Source organism: Gobio gobio, assembly GCF_949357685.1.
Source record: "Gobio gobio genome assembly, chromosome: 20".
Classification (NCBI taxonomy): domain Eukaryota; kingdom Metazoa; phylum Chordata; class Actinopteri; order Cypriniformes; family Gobionidae; genus Gobio; species Gobio gobio.
Window position 1 is genome coordinate 17,902,742 of NC_137113.1, and position 23,979 is coordinate 17,926,720.

General features: G+C 39.4%; 2 protein-coding genes across 3 annotated transcripts in view; one reads left to right on the forward strand and one right to left on the reverse strand.

Annotated features, from left to right (window-relative positions):
• The window catches only part of afap1l2 (actin filament associated protein 1-like 2), a 51,272-nt gene that overhangs the window by 5,880 nt on the left and 21,413 nt on the right, over nt 1-23,979 (reverse strand). For both annotated transcript variants that reach the window (XM_079845470.1, XM_079845469.1), the window contains exons 2-14: nt 22,017-22,145; nt 18,063-18,134; nt 16,978-17,057; nt 8,001-8,112; nt 6,150-6,364; nt 5,287-5,466; nt 5,133-5,207; nt 4,925-5,009; nt 4,122-4,217; nt 3,825-4,036; nt 1,410-1,555; nt 507-621; nt 71-277 (exon numbers count right to left, since the gene is read on the reverse strand). In XM_079845470.1, the coding sequence (XP_079701596.1) occupies nt 71-277; nt 507-621; nt 1,410-1,555; nt 3,825-4,036; nt 4,122-4,217; nt 4,925-5,009; nt 5,133-5,207; nt 5,287-5,466; nt 6,150-6,364; nt 8,001-8,112; nt 16,978-17,057; nt 18,063-18,134; nt 22,017-22,145 (1,724 nt within the window). The remainder of the gene's footprint in view (nt 1-70; nt 278-506; nt 622-1,409; nt 1,556-3,824; nt 4,037-4,121; nt 4,218-4,924; nt 5,010-5,132; nt 5,208-5,286; nt 5,467-6,149; nt 6,365-8,000; nt 8,113-16,977; nt 17,058-18,062; nt 18,135-22,016; nt 22,146-23,979) is intronic.
• LOC307143716 (kelch repeat and BTB domain-containing protein 13) lies at nt 12,301-14,041 on the forward strand. The gene is made up of 2 exons (XM_079845474.1): nt 12,301-12,683; nt 12,822-14,041. Exons 1-2 carry the CDS (start codon nt 12,380-12,382, stop codon nt 13,925-13,927), a joined length of 1,410 nt encoding a protein of 469 aa, XP_079701600.1. The 5' UTR covers nt 12,301-12,379; the 3' UTR covers nt 13,928-14,041.

Sequence of the window (23,979 nt, forward strand, 5' to 3'; positions counted from 1 at the left end):
GTATTGAATCGTGACACAAGGGTATCGTTGCACACCCCTAATAAACATGCATTTAGAAAATAATCTTAACCTCTTGAGGCTGTAGCTGATCATCCTGTGGAGCAGCTGAGGGACTGAGATCTGTCTGTGCGGTGTTGGACATCTGGGGTGACACTCTGCCCGGGCTTGTGTGCAGGAAGGAGCGAACCGGGATCAGATCCAGATATACTCTATCCTTCCCGTTCTCCTCGGCGCTTGCTGTTCCCTCCTCGCTGCCATTCTGAACCTCTTGAACCTCCTACAGCCGGAGAAAGGAACAGTATCAGAGAAACATTATTGAAGTTGGATGGCCTGCACGGTTACAAAAACACAACACTGTCACAGCAATGACTTCCTGTCACTCGTATTATTTCTGGCCGACTGCTGAGTGAATCTTCGACTGTCCTGAGTCCTGAGAATAAACACAGCTGCAATAAAGTGGGAGCTGTAGATTAATGACAACAGCATTGCAAGGGTGTCTCACCCACCTCCTGTTCATTCTCTGTGGATGCCACATCATCGTATATGTCATCACAGGTATGAGGGTCTGACGGAGGGCTGTCTGTGTAAGTGTTGGGCTCCGAGTACCTCCTCTGCATTAAACTGACAAATACACACAAATCAGGCTCCAAAAACTCAAAAAAGCAAACAAATCTATCATATGACTATGAATATAGTTCACAAGTCACATGGTCCACGTTTATGGTACATTTATGGTGATTTTTGTCATTCAGCCTCATCCCATAGGATATAGTTCAAATGTTCTCCTTTTATGCACCATGGAAGAAACCCATGCAGGTTTAGGATAACATGAGGGTGAGTAATTGAAGACAAAATGTTCCTTTTAGTGTGAACTACTCACACTTTTTGGATAGTTCATCCAAAAATGAAAATGATCCCATAATTTACTCACCCTCAAGCCATCCTAGGTGTATATCCTATTTGAACTTACGAAGAAAGTGTAACACCTCTAAATGCTTACACTACGTCCAGCATTATCGTCTCGCCAGTTATGTTTTTTTCTGTAAGTTGAATATGGAAGGCGGTCCGCCGGAAGCTCGATATTTTACTTTATAACGCGTTAAATATGGATATTTGTCTTTCAAAAACCCATCGATTTGCTTCAGAAGGACTTTATTAACCCCCTGGAGCTGTGTGGATTACTTTTATAATGGATGGATACACTTTTTTGGGTTTCCATTTACTGCCATTATAATGCTTGGAAGAGCCAGAAACATTTTTAATATAACTCTGATTGTATTTGTCTGAAAGAAGAATGCCATATACACCTAGGATGGCTTAAGGGTGAGTAAATCATGGGGTAATTTTCTTTTTTGGGTGACCTATCCCTTTAAGTTGTAATAAATACTGATGTGCAGGAAGTAACTTACTACATGGATGTCTTAGCAGCGTTGACAATGGTGGATATTCTCTCAGAGTTCACATAGTCGTAGGTGAGATCTTCCGGCTCTGTTTTGGTGCCGGTTTGTGACAGAATGAGCCCGAGCCAGTGGCCCATATCAGCGGAGGATTTAGCCTGGAAGGAAAAAGGAGGATATTTAATAATCGATACTGGGCCTGTTAAAACGATCCACAAATTGGAAATCAGTTTGCTATTGACTTCATTCCGGCCTGAAGATGGCAGTCACGTTGAAGTATATAGTGAATCCTCACTTTCCCATGCAGTAATTTTGTCCCGTCTGTCTTTGTTTACTGAGATGTGTCTTACTGAAAACTGATGATAAACAACTCGAGACGGAAGGCAGGAAAAGTTTATTAGCAGTGACCTAAAAAAGGTAGTCAAAGAAGTACAAATACACTACCATTTAAATGTTGAAGGTTAGTAAGATTTGTTTTAAAAAAAATTAATACTTTTATTCATCAAGGATGCATTAAAGTGACAGTGACAACACAGAATTGTATGTTGCTACAAAAGTTTCCTATTTCAGATAAATGCTGTTCTTTTGAAATGCCTATTCGTCAAAGATTCCTGAAAACATGTATTCATTTCCACAGAAATATTAAGCAAAACTGTTTTAAACATTGATAATAAGAAGTGTTACTCATGCAGCAAATAAGCATATTAGGACAATTTCTGAAGTATCATGTGACACTGAAGATTGGAGTAATGGCTGCTAAAAATGTAAAAATTAATGATTAAAATAGACAACAATTGTCTCAGATTGTAATATTTCACAATAGTACTGTTTTACAGTACATTTTATCAAATAAATGCAGCTTTGGTAAGCATAAGAGACTTAAACATTAAAATGTATACTGACCCCAAACTTTTGAACAGTAGAGTATATAACATAGAAGCATACATTAAATACTAGCTGTGAATCTTGCAAAGCTGTAAACACCAGAACTACATGAACAGAGGGAAGTTCCACACATCTCAGAAATCTCATTCAGGCTGATGGACTGATGCCAAGACACATGAGGGCATCAGACAGTGAGACTGGGAAAAACAGTGGCTCATCATGAGAGTGTAAAGAATTACTAATCTGCGACCTTGGTACTTCCGGTACTTTCGTTTTGTCCGGCTCTAACCGGAACAAATATTTGTTCTGTACAGATCTATTTTACACCACAGATTGCCAACAGTTCATTTGCTGAATGAGTATTGCACAAAAAATATTGAAAGCACTTGTAAAACTCACACGCTACTTATAAGGTACTGGGTAAAAAAGAGCATTTGTGAGGAAGAAGCAATCATAGAATTTGCTAGGTATTCACAAGCAGAATCTGTTTAAAGGAACACTCCACCTTTTTAAAAAAAAAAATAGGCTCATTTTCCAACTCCCCCACAGTTAAACAGTTGAGTTTTACCGTTTTCGAATCCATTCAGTCGATCTCCGGGTCTGGCGGTAGCACTTTTAGCGTAGCTTAGCATAGATCATTGAATCTGATTAGACAGTTAGCATCTCTCTCAAAAATGACCAAAGAGTTTGCTATTTTTCCTATTTAAAACTTGACTCATCTGTAGTTACATTGTGTACTAAGAGCGACGGAAAATGAAAAGTTGCTAGGAACTATACTCTCATTCCTGCATAATAATTAAGGAACTTTGTTGCCGTACCATGGGTGCACAGGCGTAATGATATTACGCAGCACTGTGACAAACTGCTTGCACAGGGAGCGTGCTGAGGTCTATTTTCAGGCGCTGCGTAATATCATTCCGCCGCTGCACCCATGGTACGGCAGCAAAGTTCATTGATTATTACACAGGAATGAGAGTATAGTTCCTAGCCATATCTGCCTAGAACATCACAACGTCGGTCTTAGTACACGATGTAACTACAGAAGAGTCAACTTTTAAATAGGGAAAATATCAAAAGTCTTCGCTAATTTTTGAGCGAGATGCTAACGGTCTAATCAGATTCGATGATCTATGCTAAGCTATGCTAAAAGTGCTACTGCCAGACCTGGAGATCGGCTGAATGGATTCGAAAACGATAAAACTCAACTGTTTAACTCTAGGGGAGTTCGAAAATGGGCCTATTTACAAAAAAAGTGGAGTGTTCCTTTAATGTCTGTGAAATAATCAGTGTTTATTATTGTAAGATGGACAGAAATTCACAAAATGCATCTTTATATCACTGTTTATGTATGCTGAGGCATACTGTGCTATTATAGACTTTATTATTTTCCCCAGTCTATTATTGTGATATCACCCCTTTCAGATATCTAAATTGCATATAGAAACAAAGATGATCTTCCTGTCTACATGGGTGAAATAAGCTGCACAGACAAAAGTCTTGCTATGCAGGGCTTTAGTAATGAATTAATTGCTCTCTACTCACTTCTAGGATTGCAATCTCCGCTCCATCCATTTGGATGCGGAATGAGTACAGGTGTTCAGGGCTGGGGTCTGGCAGTACCATGCACCCCTCGAGAGACAGTGGCTGCTGGGACACTTTGCTCTTGCTTTTGTCATTGTAGATCCAAAGCTGCTGGTCCTTCACTGAGCACCACCTGCTTCTCCATTGGGTATTCACCAGGACATTAAGGTAGCCTAGAAACAATGAGAAGTTAATGAAAATAGTAGATTGTCAGGGAGTTTAAAAGCTGGTCAACTAAATATTGTGATGATTGGTTACCTGACGTATCCACAGTCTTCTCTGGACTTTCCAAAGAGGAAATCTTCTTTTTACCAATGTTCATAAGGTTACTAAACTTGCCGTATTTCTTCTTAACTACAGTTTAAATGACAATTAAAAGGTACATATTATATATATATCATTATATATTATAATTTGAGTGATATTCAATATATATTGCTCAAAAGTTTGGGGTTGTAAAATATTGTCTCTTACGCTCACCAAGGCTGCATTTATTTGAATCCAGTAAAACAGTAATATTGTGAAATATTATTACAATTTAAAACAACTCTTTTCTATTTTTTTTTTTTTTTTAAATGTTATTTATTCCTGTGATGGCAAAGTTGAATTTTATAATGTGCTGATTTGGTGCTCAAGTAATATTTCTTATTATTATTAATGTTAAAATCAGTTGTATTGCTTAATATTTTCTTTTTTTTTCAGGAATCTTTGATAGAAAGTTCAAAATAACAGCATTTATTTGAATTCTTGTATAGCATAATAATGTCTTTCCTGTCACTTTTGATCAACTGTATACATCTTTTCTGAATAAAAATATAAATTGCTTTCAAAAATTTTATTGACCCCAAACTTTTGTACTATTATAAAGCTTCTACTCTGGAAGTGCATATTGACATGTCACAACTTCAAAATAGGGATTCCCCATATGTATTTTTGATGCTGCATTTTATTCAGCAACATTCTGAGGGGATGTTCATCTTTAACACTACCAGTTTAACACTTCCAGAGTACACCTAAAATAAGCAGTACTAAAAAAAAGGGCTCAAGCAGTCCGCTCTCACCATCTTTGTTTTCCAGGTTCTCTGTGTGACTGTCTGTGCTGCTGCCACTCTCAGATACCACAGAGTATCTCTCACTCTGCTCACCCTGCCAGAAAATGCAGAACTTTAGCTTAACCTGACACAAAGACTATTTTTTATGAAAAACCCTCCCAAAATTGGAGTGTTTAATACATAAATCAATCAGGGAATAAACGCCAATCTGTCATACCTTAGTACAGATGAGTGTTGGAGAGTCGGTTACATCAGATCCCGCAGTATTTTTCGGACTAATTTCCTGAATAACCTGAAGAAGATGGAACTAGGCTGTAACAAACACTGATTTAATTATTCATCCATATGGGTCAGACTCCATTGCCCCTCACCTTCAGCCATTGTTCGGCCTGCTCTTTGCTCTGCAGTCCCAGGACAATGGCCTCTCCACCCAGTGGGGTTATTTTCAGCTTGTGTTCTTTCCTTTTCATTTGCTTCTCTTTGTAGACAACACTGCAGCCCAGCAGACTTATATCCAGCAGTGGAGTCTGATCCTTTGAGCTTTTGTAGCACTGAACACAATAGTATACAGAAAATCTAATAATATACTGCCTATTCTAAGAATGATATATCATTCGTAATAGAGCTTTATTAAAATTATGGATATTCCACTAGTGGTAAATGTAAACATAAAACATTCTTGTAGCACAAACAGTAGAGCATGGAGAAATGCATTGTCATTTATACTGCAGTCACTTTGTGTGTCTGCCAGATGCATAAATGTAAAATGTTCACAACCCATTTTTCATTTTTGATGTCTAAATGTGGGGCGGAACTTGTTTTTTATTCGCTGGAAATCGACTGAATCATGAGCAATTCCATGACTGTTGGATGAAGGAAATACAAATGTCATTTCAAGGGTGGTGCAAGTTGTTACATTTTGACTGAGGATTAGAAAAAGACTAAAAAAAAAAATCTTCTGAATAATGCACAACAATAAATCATGGATAGGTAGACCAGAAATGTTCATTAAGAAAATAAATATGGTATATTTTTTATTTAGGTTGACTTTAAATGGTCTGTTTGATGGACATCTAAGAAAGTTAAAAGCATAAGTTTAAGTAAATTACTACTAGTATCAGTAACATATGTAAACACTTGATTTCAAACACTGGGATTTGTGTAAACATTCCTAACATAGATCAGCAATGGGTGGGAAATGAGTGTCACTGACATAAGCAATGATGTCACCTACCAGGAGACGATGTTCGCGAATGACACACAGCTGTTTGGCCCACTGGCCGAGCCACTTCTTCCTCCAGAGGAAGGCACAGATCCGCGCATCCTTCATTAGCTCGATGGACGCCTCAGGAGACGGCCACTGGTGCTGCGCTGTGGACTTTGTGTGACCCTTCGTCACTTCTTCCTCATCATAGGACTCGTATGAACTGCTCACTTGCTCTGTATCTTCTGCAAAAGCCAAACATGAGAAAAATGTCAGCCAATAAGGAAAAAGAGGAGGCTAGGGATGATCTGACTGTTCATTCTCATTACCAGTGCACTGGGACAAAACTCACTGCAAATTCTCCCTGCAAAATCGGAATTATAAAAAAACAGTTCACTCAGAAAGGGAACGTTCTGTTGTTACAGTCCAGTATAATTTCTTCAGTGGAAAATAAAAGGAACAACAAGAGGGTTAGTGAATGATGACAAGTTTTACAACTGGGTTGTATGTGCTATTAAAACAAAGTTAGTAAGGTATTTTTGAGATTCTTGATTTATACATGAGTAGGAGTAACAAACAGAGGAGTGATATACATATATATATATATATATATATATATATATATATATATATATATATATATATATATATATATATATATATATATATATATATATATATATATATATATATATATATATATATATATATATATATATATATATATATAAGGCATGCTCTTAAGCCAGCAAGCACATGCAAAGTCAGTGGCCTCAAGCTTGGACACATTAAACAATGAAGTTTTCCTAGAGCTGTGCACTTCACGTAGCCAATAATGTTAAAGCCGTTTTGTTTTTCTCTCCTGACGCACATTGAGAGACACAGAGATAGATACCCCGAGTGATCACAGCATAGACCACACTGTTTGAAGCTTCTACGCGTTTCCTGACCCCTGTGAGGATGGCAAAGCAACCAAAATCTACAGAAACACAGGAGGACAATAAAAGAGGAAATGCAATAAGGGAGGAAGAGAAAAAAAAAATCAGGTGAGAAGCTACAGACCAGTGAAACCTTATGTGGCTTACATGTCACATGAAAGAAACGGGAAGAGTAATATGTTTGAAGCGCATTTGCTGCATGATAAATGTTTGTTAGAATTGCATACACTCAATATTGATATCTTGGGCGGCACTAAATATTTGTGTCTAGTGGTTTTAATGCTTGCATTACTTTAGGGCTTCATCACTGTCAGAACGTATCCAACTGGAAATTCGCTTTACTCGTCCTAAACCATGAGGTTTGGCTTGATATCAGCTCCCGAAACAAGTGCCGAAGCATCGCAGATTTTGGCCCTGCACATCACTTGTGTGTTTATATTACACAGCACAGCTGCATGCTAATGCCTCTGTATCCTTTGACCAAAAAGAGACGTCATTTTGCAGAAGAATATTGTAAATGATTGTCCCCTCGCTGGGCTGAACTCTGTAACCCCAGCCAAATGCCCCATCACTGTTGGCCCCATTTCCTGGGCTCACGGTCAATCTTCCGTCACTGTGTGTCCAGAGCCAGAGGACTGGTTACTGCTGAACAAAGACCATCACTGTTTTCTCTGTTCCCTGCCTGCAGGCTTCTCTGTATCACAGTAAAGCTGTAGACTACAGTGGGACGGAGCTAACACAGAGTACTCAATGGCCACAGGTTCACTCTCAAAGGAAGAGCAACCAGTAGAAGGATGAGAAGTCACAAATCCGTAACCCAGTCTTTGGAAAAATAGTTTTTGAACCAGGTTAAATAGTGGCTTGAAATGAACATCAAAGAAAAGATTCAAAAGTAGAAGATAATTTATATGTAGGGCACCTTTGGGCCCAATTAGAGACGTACCATTGATGCTAATAGGGTCATAGGGTTGTGGATCTTCATAGTAACTTTCAGGCAGAATAGATGCTGGAGCAGGAGCTGGTGGAAGAGGAAAGGGCTCCCTCCCTATGTTGCACTGAGAAAATGAGGAAAAAAGAGAATGATGTTATTATTATGTCAACATTCTCATTATTTCATCAAATCATGTAATTTTTATGTATTCTCTATTAAAAATGCTGTTATATGTTGGATACTGGTCTCCTGAATGTGAGTTTACAAATTAATTTTAATAAATAAATATTAATAATTGCACTTAATTAAAATCGTATAAAATATTAAAAACCACAAAATTATACACACACATACACGCATATTGTGATTTTTTTATATAATGCATATGTAAGCAATAAGCCGTGAATTATTCACGATACAGCACTAGCCTCCAGTACCTTATTGCTTTTATAAAACAGATACCACACAATACAAATATTAAAGCCAAAAAAATATATAACAATGCAACTTTCATGAAGTAAAATCCCTTCCTTCCGCTGGAAAAAAATTGTCCCTGACTGAGAATAGCAACAGAAGTTATATTATTATATTGAAAGGACTGAAAATTGTTGTGAACACGGAGCAAGACGCAACTGACAAATGGTTTGACTAGCGCTGTCAGTGTCAGGACTGAGCATCAACCTTCAAGTCTCTCTCTTGAAGCCAACACGGTAGTGACTTAAACTGCAATTCATCGACTGGCTGCTAGAGACAGGCTCCAAAAGGGAGTCAATTCCATATATCCCCCATGTTAAAATGCCCAACTTTACAGCATAAAAAAATGTTTACAGCCTGACAAGTGGATTGCCAAGATGGCGACGGCCGACTCCGCCTACTTTTGGGCTAAAAATGCTCTGGGTTTTACAGTCTATGGTCAGGAGAAACCCCTTAAATGAAAAAAGACTAAGATATCGCAGCGGACATTTAAACTGAGATTTTTAATATGAACATGGGACTGACCTGAAGGAAAATGCAGGTAATACACTCGCTCACCCAATCTCTCTCTCACACAATACTCTACTCTACATAATACAGTAAGCTTCAATGAACAATATCAATGAGAACAAACATATGTTTACGTTGCTAAGAGTGGTTGCTAAGGGTGTTGTGTAGTGGTACACGTTGGGTGAAGCAGTCATAGCCGTGTTTTATCGTGAATCGACGCCTGATCGACCCTTAAAAATGACACAGATTAGCCTGACAAGCCAGACCCACATCAAGATCTGGATAAACGTCTGTCTTTCAAATTCCCTCTGCATGCAATAGGATAGCAATACAACCAGCCAGCGCAACGAAGAAGGTGAAGCGGAGCTAGTTGATAGATTAACTTTTGCCGTATCCGGTCGGCAAAACTCTGAACATATCTTCCTTTTTTAAGAATGTTTTCAGTGCCGTTCTTTTCTCAAAGTAAAGCTTAACAAGTCTTCCAGAGTCGCGGCCAAAGCCAATTCGAAAGACCCCTGTTCGCCAGCTTCTTTGTTTACAAGTAGCACGCGGAACTGTCGCAACTCTGCTGTCATTATGTTAAGCCCTCCCACGACTCTATACATGATGTGATTGGCCTGACAAGAGTTTGGTTTTCCATGCTCGCAAGCCAACGGAGAGTTGCTAGATGACCCTGGCTGCAAATTACATTTGCTGCCGCTAGGGTACGTCTAGATTTCTAGGCTAGACATAGATATGAGTTCCAGGAATGTGTGTTTAAAGGTCCTGTTCTTCGTGATCCCATTTTTCAAACTTTAGTTAGTGTGTAATGTTGCTGTTAGAGCATAAATAATACCTGTAAAATTATAAAGCTCAAAGTTCAATGCCAAGCAAGATATTTTATTTAACAGAAGTTCCCTTTCAAAGCCTACAGCGAACGGCCGGTCTGGACTACATCCTGGTACTTCCTGCTTTAATTACGTCAGTAGAACAGTTTGTCGACTAACCTCCGCCCACAAGAATACGTGAAAAAGGGGGCGTGGTCTTGTTGCTCCCTCGTGGAGAAGAGGAAGTCTTGCGTTCGGTTTGGTTCGGTTGCGTTTGTTGCCATGTCGTTCAGACGCTGTTATTTTCATCCCGGAGTCAAATCACCTTTGTTTGGCCTTCAGGGGCTGTAGTTTGAGCGCGTTCATCTCCCCGTTATGGTAAGAGGCGTGACCTTTCCGGGCAACATGTGTAAGCTGCTGTCGAATCACAACACGGGAACCGCTGGCACAATCAGAACTCGTTACGTGTTTCTGAAGGAGGGACTTCATAGAACTAGGAAATTCTCAGGCCGTTTTGAGGACAGTGAAAACAGCAGTATACAGATAAGTAAATTGTGTGAAAAATACTGTGTTTTTTTACACATGAAACATGAACACATGTAATATTGCACACTGTAAACACAATCAAAGCTTCAAAAAAACACGAAAAACGGGACCTTTAAGAAAACAAGAGTCAAATTCAGAAAGGATCCTTGGTCAGAAAGCTTCACCACACCATGCTGGTCAAATAGCTTCCCAAAGTTTTGCTGATTAGCTGCATGACTATCCTAGTCCAGTAACTAGACTACCAAAGCATGCAATCAGCCTGTTCCAGCATGCAAATCTATCATTTCAGCAGAGTTAATTAACACACGATGCATGCACATGCTGCATCTGAGCTGAACATCTCTAATACACTCCTATATAATGACTCAGAACTCAGATAGAAGGACTCCCCAGAGATGAGCCGTTTCTGCACCTGTCTTTCATGTGGGCTTTTCTTTCTGACCGAAGGGGGATTCTTCCTCGAAACTGATCTTTCCTGACCTCAGCCCTGCTCAGCTAGAAAAGGAATTCCACACGTGTTTGCCTGTAGGAGTAATGGTTTTAAAAGGGTGTGGAGCTAGCTATGAGGTTTCCCAAATCAGCCGGTTCATAACATTTCTAAATTCCCCTACAGATACCCACAATGCAATAACAGCCCCTGGGCAAACAGAGCACTGATCCTCTCCTCATCACACAAAAAAACAGACTAATAGACACACAGGGCTGATGAGGGTTAGCGGTAGCTTGTGAACCATAAAGTTGAATGATGACGAGAGGTTACAGACAAGCGGCTGGGAAAATCTCCTCTCGCTTGCATTTTACTTGTACTAAGTGGTTAGATTGAAACCTCCTGCTTGACTTGACATGCTTGTGCTTCTCAAAAGCAAAAGTGAGGCGAACAGGCAGGCTAAGTTATAACAAGGCATATATATATAAACAACTGGATGTCAAGGACACAGGAAGTTGAATGCAAAAGCTTGCTAGAGGCTCCACTGCGATAAGTGATGCAGAACAAGAGTAAAAGACACATTCAAGAGGGACCTATGAAACATATTAGGGTTTTGATGGGAAAATAACAACAGCCCCACACAGAAGGAAGCTATTGATTGAACTGTGTAGAAAGTATTGTTTTTCTCACATCGACCCCAACTCACAAGCTCCATATGTCTTCGTCCCACCCTCAGAGAAAATGAAGGCATTTCAGGGTAGTGTCAAAATCAGTTTCGCTTCTTCTTCGGCCATTGGCGAGAATCAAGACCATGTCCACGTCCCAGAATAACCATGACAACAGTGAGATCTGTTTATATGCTGCAAAGTGGTTGTAAAAAACACTGAGCAAAAGAAAAATCATAAAATCTCAGTACTGTATGTGGAGACTGAACTCCACCCTAGGCTTGTTTTCATATTCTAATCCACAAATCACACCATCTTTTCCTTAAAAAGAAAAAAAAGAAAAGAAAACAAATGTAGTCTACATAGGAACAATTTCAAGTCTAAGGTATAAATAATGATAAAGCACCAGTCTTTGGGACAAAAAGTGAAAAAATGCAAGTGGGCAAAAGACCAAAAGAACACCCAGAACAAGGAAAATCCCTCGTTCCCATGCCAAAAATTCAGTGAAGAAAAAAATGGAACTCACAAGGGCCAAAACACTTCTGAGGTAGAGAGGGGTACTGAAGAAAAATAATCTTTTTAGCTTTATTTAAAAACAGGAGTGGCTTTCTGAACTGTCTGCCTGTACTGTCATTACTTAATTTATGGGTTTCTGTATTTGAGTCCATTACAGACAGGCTGCATGTTGAAAAAAATGACAGAATAATTATTTAATTCAATTGTTTAATCAAATCAACTTAATTTAAATTTCAATAATTCAGCAATATTTTGAAATGTAATTGTTTTCAGTACTGAGTCTGATAATTTTCCACTACTATTTTGAAGTCCGTAGCCTCTTTGCTATTTTAGTGTGTCGCTATTTTTAGTGCGGCAAGTAGCTGTGAGACTGCAGTATGTGCACACTTGTGTTTACAGGTCAAACCTAAACAGAAACACTAACTAACTTGAATGTAGTTTAACTTTATGGTTCGTGTACAGAGTAATCTGGGTACGGACAGGCAGGATAGAAGTGTTATGGGGCCTCCCTGCAGTTTGGATCAGAGCAGGGATGGAAATGAGGAAGAACAAGGAGAAGAGTCCACTGGAGTTCTGAGAGTGCGGGTAGAAGAGAGCGTTTTCACCATAGACAGGGCCGTCCTGGGGCAAAACTGTGAGTATTTCCGTGCTCTCTTCCGCTCTGGGATGAAGGACAGCCAGCTGAACGAGTTCCACCTGCAGGGAGGCCTGAAAGCGAGGGGCTTCCTTATAGCCATGGCTGTTTCCAGGGGTGAGTGTCCTGCTATACAAGACCCAGATGAGATTGTGGAGGCCGCAGAGTGTGCAGCTTTCCTTCAAGTGGACGTTCTAGTCCAGCACTTGATAGACCTTCTTGATACAGACAACTGCATTCTTTTGTACCACACAGCAGCGGTGTATGGCTTGTGGAGGTTGTTTCAGAGTTCTGGGGTGTTCATCCGTGATGCTTACACTGATCTGCAAGACGTGGTCAAGGCACTCCCGGAGGAGCTGATCCGTTACGTGGAGTCGCTTTCACCAACATCATTTGTCGCTCTAGGGACTCATTCCCCATCCATGAAGATGCTGCAGGACTGCTACAGGACGGTGTTTTACCTCGATGAGGAACCGGGTACTTGGAAATACCTGATTGATCTGCCAACAGACGCCAGCACCTCCATGGCCGGGGTGGCCGTCGTGGGGAACCGGTTGTATATCGTTGGAGGAGTACGGGGAGTAAGCAAGGAAACTGTGGACTTAAGCTTCTGTTATGACACAGAAAACAACAGTTGGAGTGTGTTTGATGGTCCTCAGCAGTCCAGGTATAACTTTGCCCTGGTGGGTCATGACGGTCACTTGTATGCCATCGGAGGTGAATTCGACAAAAAGATAATGTCCTCGGTAGAAGTATGTGATGTTTCCACAGGCGCGTGGACATTTTGTAAGAACACGCCTCGTTCTGTGGCTGCGCCGGCTAGTGCTGTTGCCAGGCGTAGGATATTTGTGTGTTTCTGGAAGCCTCCAGATACAACAGACATTTACGAATACGCACCTAAAAATGACGAATGGACGCTGGTCACCACTATGGTCAAGCCTCAGAGTTACGGACACTGCATGGTGGCTCATGGCGACAACCTGTATGTCATGAGGAACGGTCCATGTGATGACTTCCTGCGCTGCCTCATGGACTGCTACAACATCACTACGGGTCAATGGACGGCCATGCCAGGACACTACGTCAATAGCAGGGGTGCCCTCTTCACGGCTATGGTGAGGGGGAACTCTGCGTTCACCGTCAACCGCAATTTGACCCTGGAATATGTCATTTGTGGTGACAAGTGGAAGCCTCGCAGACAGATGACGGGTTTCCCAAAAAGCGGCTCGCTTTGGACCTGCTTACTCAGACTGCCCAAGAACACAGATACACAGCAGGAACGTGATGCAGAGGAAGCATTGGAGATGAATGCCAATGTGGAATGTGTGGAAGATTCAGTAGAGGCTAATCATCCACTTTAGGGATTGCGTATCAATCTGTTATTTCATTTACAATTGTAATTAAAGGAATAGTACATCTAAAAGTGAAAATTCTGACATTATTTACTCACCCTGGTGTCGTTTTAAAGGGTTAGTTCACCCAAAAATGTCATTAATTACTCACCCTCATGTCGTTCCAAACCTGTAAGACCTTCGTTCATCTTCAGAAAACAAATTAAGATATTTTTGATGAAATCCTTAAGGGTTTGGAATGACATGAGGGTGAGTAATAATGACAGAATTTTCATACTTGGGTGAACTAACCCTTTAAAGGAACACTCCACCGTTTTTAGAAATAGGGCTTTTTCAACTTCTTTCCTACATTTAGATATGTGGGCAAATGCATTTTTGTCTCAGTGCATGCATTGTTTTAGTTTGGCAGGGTCGCCGCTAGCTTAGCTTAGCATAATGAATGGAATCCTATGTTGCCAGCTAGCATGTCCCGAGTAAAAGTGATCAAAAAAAAAAAAACAACCCCACCTAATTACTTCTTGTGGCCTGCGTATTCACAACGAGTACAAACAGCGATGCAGATTAAGACTAGGCGATTTCCTAGGCAGATATTAATTTGGGACTATATTATGGGGAAGCACAGGTGAAGCACTGCTACTTGGGCGCAGAGATATCACGCAACACATGAAATCAAAGTTTGGGGATTTCATGTGTTGCGTGATATCTCTGCGCCCAAGTAGCAGAGCTTCGCCTGAAATGAGCGAATACGCAGGCCACAAGAAGTAATTAGGTGGGGGGTTTTTTTGATCACTTTTACTCGGAACATGCTAGCTGGCAACATAGGATTACATTCATTATGCTATGCTAAGCTAAGCTAGCGGCGACCCAGCCAAACTAAAACAATGCATGCACTGAGACAAAAATGCATCTAAATGTAGGAAAGAAGTTGAATAAGCCCTATTTCAAAAAAATGGTGGAGTGTTCCTTTAAACCTTTACTTTTTTGCTGTTGAGCACAAAGGAAGGTATTTTAAATAATATATTGTACACCACATAATGAAAGAAAATGGGGAAATGCAAAGTGAGTGGCAGGTACATTTGAAATATTTCTCCTTTTTTGTTCCACAGAAGAAAGAAAGACAGGTTTATAACAATACAAGAGTGAGAATATGATTATATGACATTAAATGACTGAATTTTCATCATCAATTATTAAAATGTTGTAAACAATAAATAAAAGCAACTCTCTAGTATGCATATTGTCTATGGCAAACGAGAGAAACGCAATAAATTAATAGGTGTGAACACATCTACCGTCCCTCGTTCCCACACATATGCACAGGCACACGTGTCCATGCTCTAACTGCGGTTCTCCAGCCTCTATAAACAGCTCCCCGATCGCTTGTGCAGCTGCTGTTAATCAGCCCCAGCACCCCGCAGATGGGTCTGAAGTTCAAAGTCTTCTCGCTGGAGAGCTTTAATGCTCTCCATCCTCCTGTCTGTCTGTATGTCTGACTGACTGCAGACTCCCACAGCAGCCTAGGATTGATACAGGAGCTACAAAGTATTTTAGCACAAAGACGTTTTTTACTTCCTCGTTTCTTTCATTTAAAAAAAAAAGTATGTTATCTTGATACTGATGATTACTGTTTCTGTAGAAGGCAGAATTCATTATCGACCTGCAGGACTAGTTATTTGGCTTGTGTATGGCTTATAAACAAAAACACACAACATTTTTGAGCGTGGGAAACAGATACATATCAGATATGTGGTAAGTAAAAGGGCCAACATGAAAGTAAACAGCAGATAATAAATGACAGCAGGACCACAGTGTCATGCAATGTAGTTACTGAAAAAGAGATGTGCAACTAAGATATTATATGTAGGCTACATCAAAATGTTTGAAACTTTTTTGATAATATTCAATATACAGTACATCACAATCATGGCTTGAAATGAACACAATTGAAGAATTTTTTTCCATTGTAGTCTTATAAATAATCTAAAATAATAAACTAAGTGCAATGTACTGTTGTTCTTGCTCTCTCATCTCCTTTCATTTGCTCCGGATGAATATTACATGTTACAGGGCTTGAATTGCGCATAAGAGTTCTTTTTTGCTGCTTATTGCACTTAAACAGTCAAATACACACAAAATAATATCAAAATGCTGGTCTCGGCGAGTATTTACATAAACATAGTCAGTTATGTTTTAAACCTGGGACACACCAAGCCGACATCAAAGAACTAGCGACGACGAAAACCGACTTGTCGGCTGCCTCTCAGCCAAAAAGCTGCGCTTGAACACACAACATGCTGCATCAGCCCAAAAACCCAGATGGCATCCGACTTGAGCCAGCGGTGCGGAACACACCAAAAAAAACTAAGCTGATCGATGCTCAAAAACGGCTCGGCCAACCGTCTGCTTGGTGTGTCCTGGATGTAAACAGTTGAGAAAGAAAATGCATGTGTAACAGTATGATGGGTCTGTGCGTCAGGTCTTAAAGTGACAGCAGCCTGCTGTGAAATTATGAGATAATAATAAAAATATATATTTGGAAGTTTTTCCCCATGGCATCAATGTCAAAATTGGGGCCAGTGAAAATGCTGAGCGGCTAGTAACTTTGGAAATCCACTAGCCACAGTGGCTGGTGAAAAAAAAAGTTAATGTCAAACCCTGATCACAATATATATTTATTTCCTCTGCAATGGCTCATTTCAACCAAACTGACTGCAAAATAAAGTAAAGCAAAAATCTAGTCAAGAGAGTTTTTTCACTAAATGAACAAACTATAACAATATTAATTATTATTATTATTATTACTGAATCACTTATTCTTAAATCACCGAATCACTGATTATTGAATCACTGAGTTTTGACTCAATGAATTAAAACGTTTATTGAAAAATTATGCCAAAGCTAAATCTTCTTTAAACCAATATACTATATCACCTGACCCTAATAGTAGATTACATATAGTATAGCATTTGTCTTACTAACATCTCAAGACACATTAGGTGGGAAATTTGTTCCAGTGTCTAGTATATGCTATTGTTTAAATGATGCTGAGGGTCACTCACTGGTCTGGGAGGAGGCGGCTCTGGTGGGTTCTTCACAGAGTTGTGTTTTCCAGGTTCTCCATTGGCTTGAGGTCTGTGGTCTGACAAGCATATAGATTTTCACACAGAACAACAGTGGCTGTTAATGAATAGATCAAAGACTTTAAAAAAAGTTCATAATGTGCAGCAAAAATAAGCATTCAAGAACTGTGCATGCAAGCAACATGTAAACGTAATATTTCTGCTGTTCGGCTCGGTTCTGGTATCACTGCATAGCCTACAGCAGTCTCTTAGAGCTGATGGCCATATTCAGTGGCTTCCCATCAGACATTCCTTCAACTTCCTCTCCAAACGGTAACATCTGGGTTGCTGTAGGAACGCAAGGCAAATACCAAACCCGCACAGCAAGGGCTAAGAGTCACCAAGGAGTCAGGACACCATCAAGTGTTGCCTTTCACAATTCAATTCAATTCTCACCACTTACATTTCCCTGTTGGTCTACGTGAGCTTATATGAGTTTTCACATTAGTGACTCACTGCAGATATTGATTTATCAGATGCAAATAGCACTTGGTTGTGCATTATCACATATGAAAGGAAATTATGAAATTACATTGTAAAAAGTCCCTCTTCACGATAAGGAAACTCACAGAATTGTTCTCCTGATAAGCCTTTTTTAAAATTGTGTTTATTAAAATGGTGCGGTTTGTGAATCAGATCAAAGAATGCAACCACAGTTTAGTCATGCATGTATCTTTTTGGTGTAGACGACTGCGATGTGAATGTTAAGTCTGGTTTTATTGTTACTCTCATTCTTTAGTGAAATCTAAACAAAGCAGCTTGGCCTCAGATGGGGGTCTGGCAGAAAGAGCGAGAGGAAGATAGGAGTTACTGAGAATCAGACAGGAAATGGTGAGAAGGGGGGGCTTAACACTTCAGCCATAACCCAATCACCCCCCTAAACATGACACATTCACAGCAGCACTGTCAAACAACAAGATAAACCACTGTGACATGTGAGAGACATGTTTGCAGGTCATGGGCCATTTTCATCCTCACACCTGCAAAGTTTAGTAAGTTGATTATGGTGAAGATTATAGACTCACCTCTGTCTGTTCTGTCTTGGTTTTGACCTGTGACGATGACTTTGTTCATGTAGATGTATTCTTCATCTCCTCCTGCAAAATAACCATGACTGGATTATAAATTTGACCCATGATTTTTAATAGCGTCAGTTTTTTTTGTGCTGCAGGAGCCCAAAATGTATTTGGACACTTTACCAACCTGATATTATGAGAAAACATTTTTTTTTAAGAAGTTGCAATTTTTCGTACAATTTCGTATGATATGATTAGTAGGAAAACATATGATTTGTAATTTAACAAAAAAAACTAACCCACCAATAAACATAGGTGTCAGTGAGATTCCGGCTGGAATGAGATATTCATACAAAGTCGCCACCAATTTGCCAACTTAAAATAGTTGTCAGGAGACTGTATTGTAATTTACACTTAAAATGCGACTTAAGTGTCACTGGCTTATATGGATAAGCCTATATTTATTTGCATGTTATGGCCAATAACCAATAAAATGTTGATATTTTGTCTGAATAAATAAATTAAATAAAAGAGACTAGATATCACAACATTATACTGTACAGTATGAAAAAAGGATTGTGTTAATAAATTATTTGTGTTTTTAAAAACAACTTTAAAGGGATAGTTCATCCAAAAATGAAAATTCTTTCATCATTTACTCACCTTCAAGTTGTTCCAAATCTGTATTCATTTCTTTTTTCTGGTGAACACACCAAACACGGTCACCAAACAGTTGATGTGGGAATAAAACAAAAACTATGGAAGACAATGGGGCCCATCAATTGTTTGGTTACCAACATTGTGTTCAGCAGAACAAAGACATTTATACAGGTTTGGAACATCTTGAGGGTAAGTATATGATGACAATTTTTATTTTCGACTGAACTATGCCTTAACAAGAGCATTAGATGATGGCAAAGATGGAGAAACTAGCATGTACAATTAAACATCCAATATCGACCAATATCCAATACTGTTATATTAAAAATCTCTATCAATGGCTGATAACCAGTCATACCAATATATCGAGCATCTCTGCAAAATATCAAACTACGGTCCATTTATATATTTTAAAGACATTTAACATAGAACAAGTTTTATAGTTGATCAAACATTAGGAAAAACATGTACATATAGTTAATGTGATGATCTACACCTGTGGTTACTCTGTTAGGACACCCGTGTGAACTTGAGGAACTTCGCTTATTTATGCAATACATTCATACAAATTAAATGTGTGGCTTAAATGTCCAAATACTTTTGGGGCCACTGCATGTGAACTTGCTGGAGTAAAGATACTCTCTGCTCTACTCAAGTAACCTTGCCTGGAACTTCTAATACTTCTTTGACTTTTCCTCCCCCTCCTTCTCGTATTCAATGCTTTTTCAGATTCTGGACGCTTTCATCCCTCACTTATTTCACTAAACATGTAATAGATTTCTATTATGGAGAAGAACAGTGAGAGTTTTGTCTCACACTTCTCTTGTGTAAGGGTCCAAAGGCATCTCCAGCGCCCCTCCTTCTGTACACATCAAAGCCAGGCCAGTGGGAGACATAGAGAGGTCATATTCTATCATAATAAAAGTGCTGATTTAGTCCAAGCCAGTGGGAGATGGATTTATAGCTTGCTTGGCAACAAAAAACATTTTGAGACTTTTTTTTTTGGATCTTCACAATATTTCAGAAGAACTAAATTAAGCCGTATGATGTGGCAATTCACAGGTAACAAAGGTTTGATATATATTTGGAGGGAAATAAAACCCTGTGATGAAGCAAAAACATGTTTCGATGGTACAGTGAAAACAGATTGGGATTTGGAGGATGGAAATGAAAGCTATTTATAAGCTGCTACTAAAAGGAAGTGAGTGTCCCTAGAGGATAAAAACAGCCTTGGAAAATGATACAGCTTGAAGCCAGGGGAGGAAGTGCACAAGCCCGAGCCCAGAACATGAAAAACCTACAGCCATGCTTGTGTGAAGAAAAGAAGCAAATGGATGGACCAAAATTATGGGCTCCTTAATAAGACAGAACAGAGCAGATTCTCTAAACAACACACAACTGTTGCTCCCCATGAGAACAATTGTGCTACGCAAGCATATGCTGAAATGCTGTACTTTTATTTAGCATGGGTGTCTTGAATTGATCAAAAAGACAGTAAAGACATTTATAATGTTACAAAAAAATCGAATTCAAATAAATGCTGTTCTTCTATTTCTTTCTATTTATCAAGGAATCCTGAAAAAATATATAATGGTTTCCATAAATATACTAAGCAGCACTACACTGATAATACTAAGAAATATTTCTTGAGCAGCAAATCAGCATATTAGAATGATAACTGGAGGATCATGTGACACTGAAGACTGGAGTAATGGCTGCTGAAAATTCAGCTTTGCCATCACAGGAATACATTTTTTATAAATATATGCAGCCTTGGTGAGCATAAAAGGCTTCTTTCAAAAACAGACTGACCCCAAACTATTGAACAGTAGTGTCCTGAATAATTCATAATACTAATTTGTTACATTTATATAGCACTTTTCTGACTTTACATGGAAAGGAGGAATCTCCTCAAGCACCACCGTCGATTAGTCATTTAATGTTGTCCCTTTGGTCCTGTTACGTGCTCAGAGGATTTGGGGTATGGCTGTTGTGTTTTTTCCCTTACTTTCACTTTCTCCGCCATCACCTCTCAGGGCGATACTTCTGGCTGGTGTGCTGTCATCATTACGACGCTGTACCTGAATGGGCGTCGTGGTGATAAAAGGGCAGACGCAAACCGGAAACAGCAGGAGGAGGGAGCGGGATTATTTGTTTGCCGGCCACACTTTGTCTTTTTGCGTGTTTTGGTTTTTGTTCTCATTTATTCTTTGCTTTCTCCTTGAAGAGTATGATTTTGTTTATGAGTTAATCCATTCTTTTTGTTCTTTCTTTTGGTGGTTTGTCCCTAAGTTAGTTTGGTACTTTGAACCTTTATTATTTTCCAGTGTTTTTTCCCTCCAATATTTTATCCCGACCAGGGAGTAGGGAACAGGAAAGCATATCAGGTGACTTCCATTTTCGCAACATCTAGGGAAGCGCGGTGTTAACACACTAGGTAAGAAACGGGTGCCATCATTGTATGTTTTGAGTTTGATAGTTAGTGTAGTTTATGTAGGGCATCTTGGACGCTGAAGATTTTCCTTTTCTTTTTATTTTATTGTGTTAAAGGGATAGTTCACCCAAAAATGAATATTCTGTCATCATTTACTCACCCTCAAGTTGTTCCAAACCTGTATGAGTTTCTTTGTTCTGCTGAACATAAAAGAAGATATTTAGAAGAATGTTTGTAACAAAGCAGATAGAGCAACTATTGACTACCATAGTATTTTTTTCCCTACTATGGTAGTCAATAGTTGCTCTATCTGCTTGGTTACACACATTCTTCTAAATATCTTCTTTTGTGTTCAGAAGAACAAAGAAACTCATACAGGTTTTGAACAACTTGAGGGTGAGTAAATGATGACAGAATATTCATCTTTGGGTGAACTATCCCTTTAAGTAGTTTAGTTGGGAATGTGATGTATGGGGTTTTGTTTTGTTATTTTCTTTGATTTAGCCCCGTTTAAGTTCCTACTCCCTGGCATCGGTTTTTGTTTTGTTTTCTCTCCCTCCTGTGTTGAGTTTTCCTCCTAAATGTTTTTGTAAATAAATTACTCCGCTTAATTTCAAACTCCATTTTTTGCTCTCGTGTTCTTTTTGCACCTGCACCACTGAACGTCTCCCATGAGTTAAGATGCGGGAAAATATTTATTTATTTGTGTCCCTCATGCCCTTAGCCACCTTTGGGACGTAACAGGTCCAATCAACTCGCAAACCACTAAGAATCCTTCCTGGACCACCAATGCTTTGCAGACCATAGTTTGAGAAGGAGTGGTGTAGAGTTAGTTGGTTAGTCTAGACATTATAATGTTATTTATGTACCATTGGAAGACGTGTACGATTGCAGCAGCTCAGTCAGGAGGCTTTTCTGTACTGTGGCATTTCCACTCAGCTTCTCTCCATCCAGGATCTTCAGGAACCTCTGCAGCTGCTCCAACAGCTGCTCCAGCACTGCACACAGACACAAACACACAACATAGTGAGCTTGAGTAATAAATAAAAGCATCATGTCAGTGCATTAGATCTGCACTGTGCTGAACCTTGATTTCGAGTAAATACCACTCATGCTGATTACAAATTAGTCACAGTAAAATGAAATATACATGCTTGATAAGTTCAGGATTATTTGCATTTGGCAACTCAAATGAAGCAGTTTTCAATCAGTTGAAAATTACCAACGGCTGATAGCACAAAGGTGAACCACTTGTGCCTGTCACGTTGTGCTTCGCTGACCTTGAAAGCGATCGCTTTTTATTATACACATTAAACCAAGAACTCATTTCCTCATTATGTAAAATGCTCTATTGGCTTATTTTGAATGTTATGCTAATTGTTGACAACATCCATATTGTTTAGCCTTTTGTGTCTGTGTGAAGCTAGCAAGCAGCAGGTTAAGGTCAAGTATACGTCATGGGTTGTGGAGAGAGCCAGTGTGGGGTGAATGGGGAGGCTTTGTCACTCTACCCACACACCCTCAGGGGTCAGCAGCAAACTGAGCATCCTAGTCTCGACTATGAAGGCCATACTTTGTTTTTCTCCTCTCATGAACCACACTGCCTTACAACAGAGCTGACCTTACCGGACAAGAGCTCAAAAAAAGGAAATGAAACTGAAAGTATAGATTAATATGTGCCATTAACATCTCATTACAACTCCACATAAGGCTATAAAGCACGGTTGCATGGAAAAACAAAAACAACCACATTCCATTCAGTCCAATAAAAACATGCTATTTGTCTTTGTTTTGTGGTATATAAATGACAAATGAGTGAGTGCTGGTTGTTGGTTAACTTACTAACAGTCACTCTCCAGTTCCTTTAAATATTTGGTCATCATCCTTAAAATTTCAGAGATCAAATGACATGTATGTAATGCAACAATGAGATGAGGATGAGAGATTAGATCTCTAGCATTAAAATTTTGAGCAATTATGTTTTATAAATACTACTCATGGGCTCTATTTTAACTATCTGAGTGCATGGCTCACTAAAAATGGTCGGTGCGCAAGGCGCATGGTCCAAAAGGATTGTACCTAGTCTCTTAATGAGTTGTAGGTGTGTTTTGGGCATAATGTGCAATAAAACAAATCAGAGTCTCATCTCCCATTCCCTTTAAAAGCCAGTTGTGCTTGCACCATGGTGAATTCACTGTTTACATGCCGGAATTTGCAAGCGGAAAGACTGAACGCTTCTCCAGAGATGAATCCTTTTATTTTTAATATTTAAAAATGTCTGTGTGCTGCTGCGCATCCCTGTGTGTGTAATAAGCAGAGTGTACACGCGTTGTGTACCTGCATATAGGCGCATATTACTAACACGCCCTTTAAATAACACCAAAAAAAACTTTTCAGTTGCCTCAAAATAGCAACGCGCCAACAATACGCCTGAACACACCTCGTTTTCAGACCATGGGACGAACAGAAGATCGCGAGTGCATTTGCTATTTAAACAATGTGGTGCTGGACGTGAAAATTCGAACTGTGTCGGGCTGAAACTAGCAAAAAACTTGCGTCACACCTGGCGTTGCATTGTATGAACGTGGCGTTGTATGATAGGGCCCAGCATAAAACTGAAAGTTCTGGTCCAGGATGCTGACTGGTCAACAGAGCACTCCAGCCATGCTAAAATACAAACAGCTATGATGTTGTGTGTATATCACTGCACAGCACAGATAGATAAACTATTAACCGTAACACTAGGTGCATTTACATGTCAGGGACTACATTATAATGTATATTATATATTCATAATTTAGTAACCATTATAATAAAAGCAATAAGGGACTT

Excerpts from the sequence above, each read along its gene's own strand:
- LOC307143716 (XM_079845474.1), top strand. The coding sequence starts at position 12,380 with ATGGTTCGTGTACAGAGTAATCTGGGTACGGACAGGCAGGATAGAAGT. Across the intron at positions 12,684-12,821 it reads AGCCATGGCTGTTTCCAGGG|CAGCGGTGTATGGCTTGTGG; the intron begins GTGAGTGTCCTG and ends TGTACCACACAG.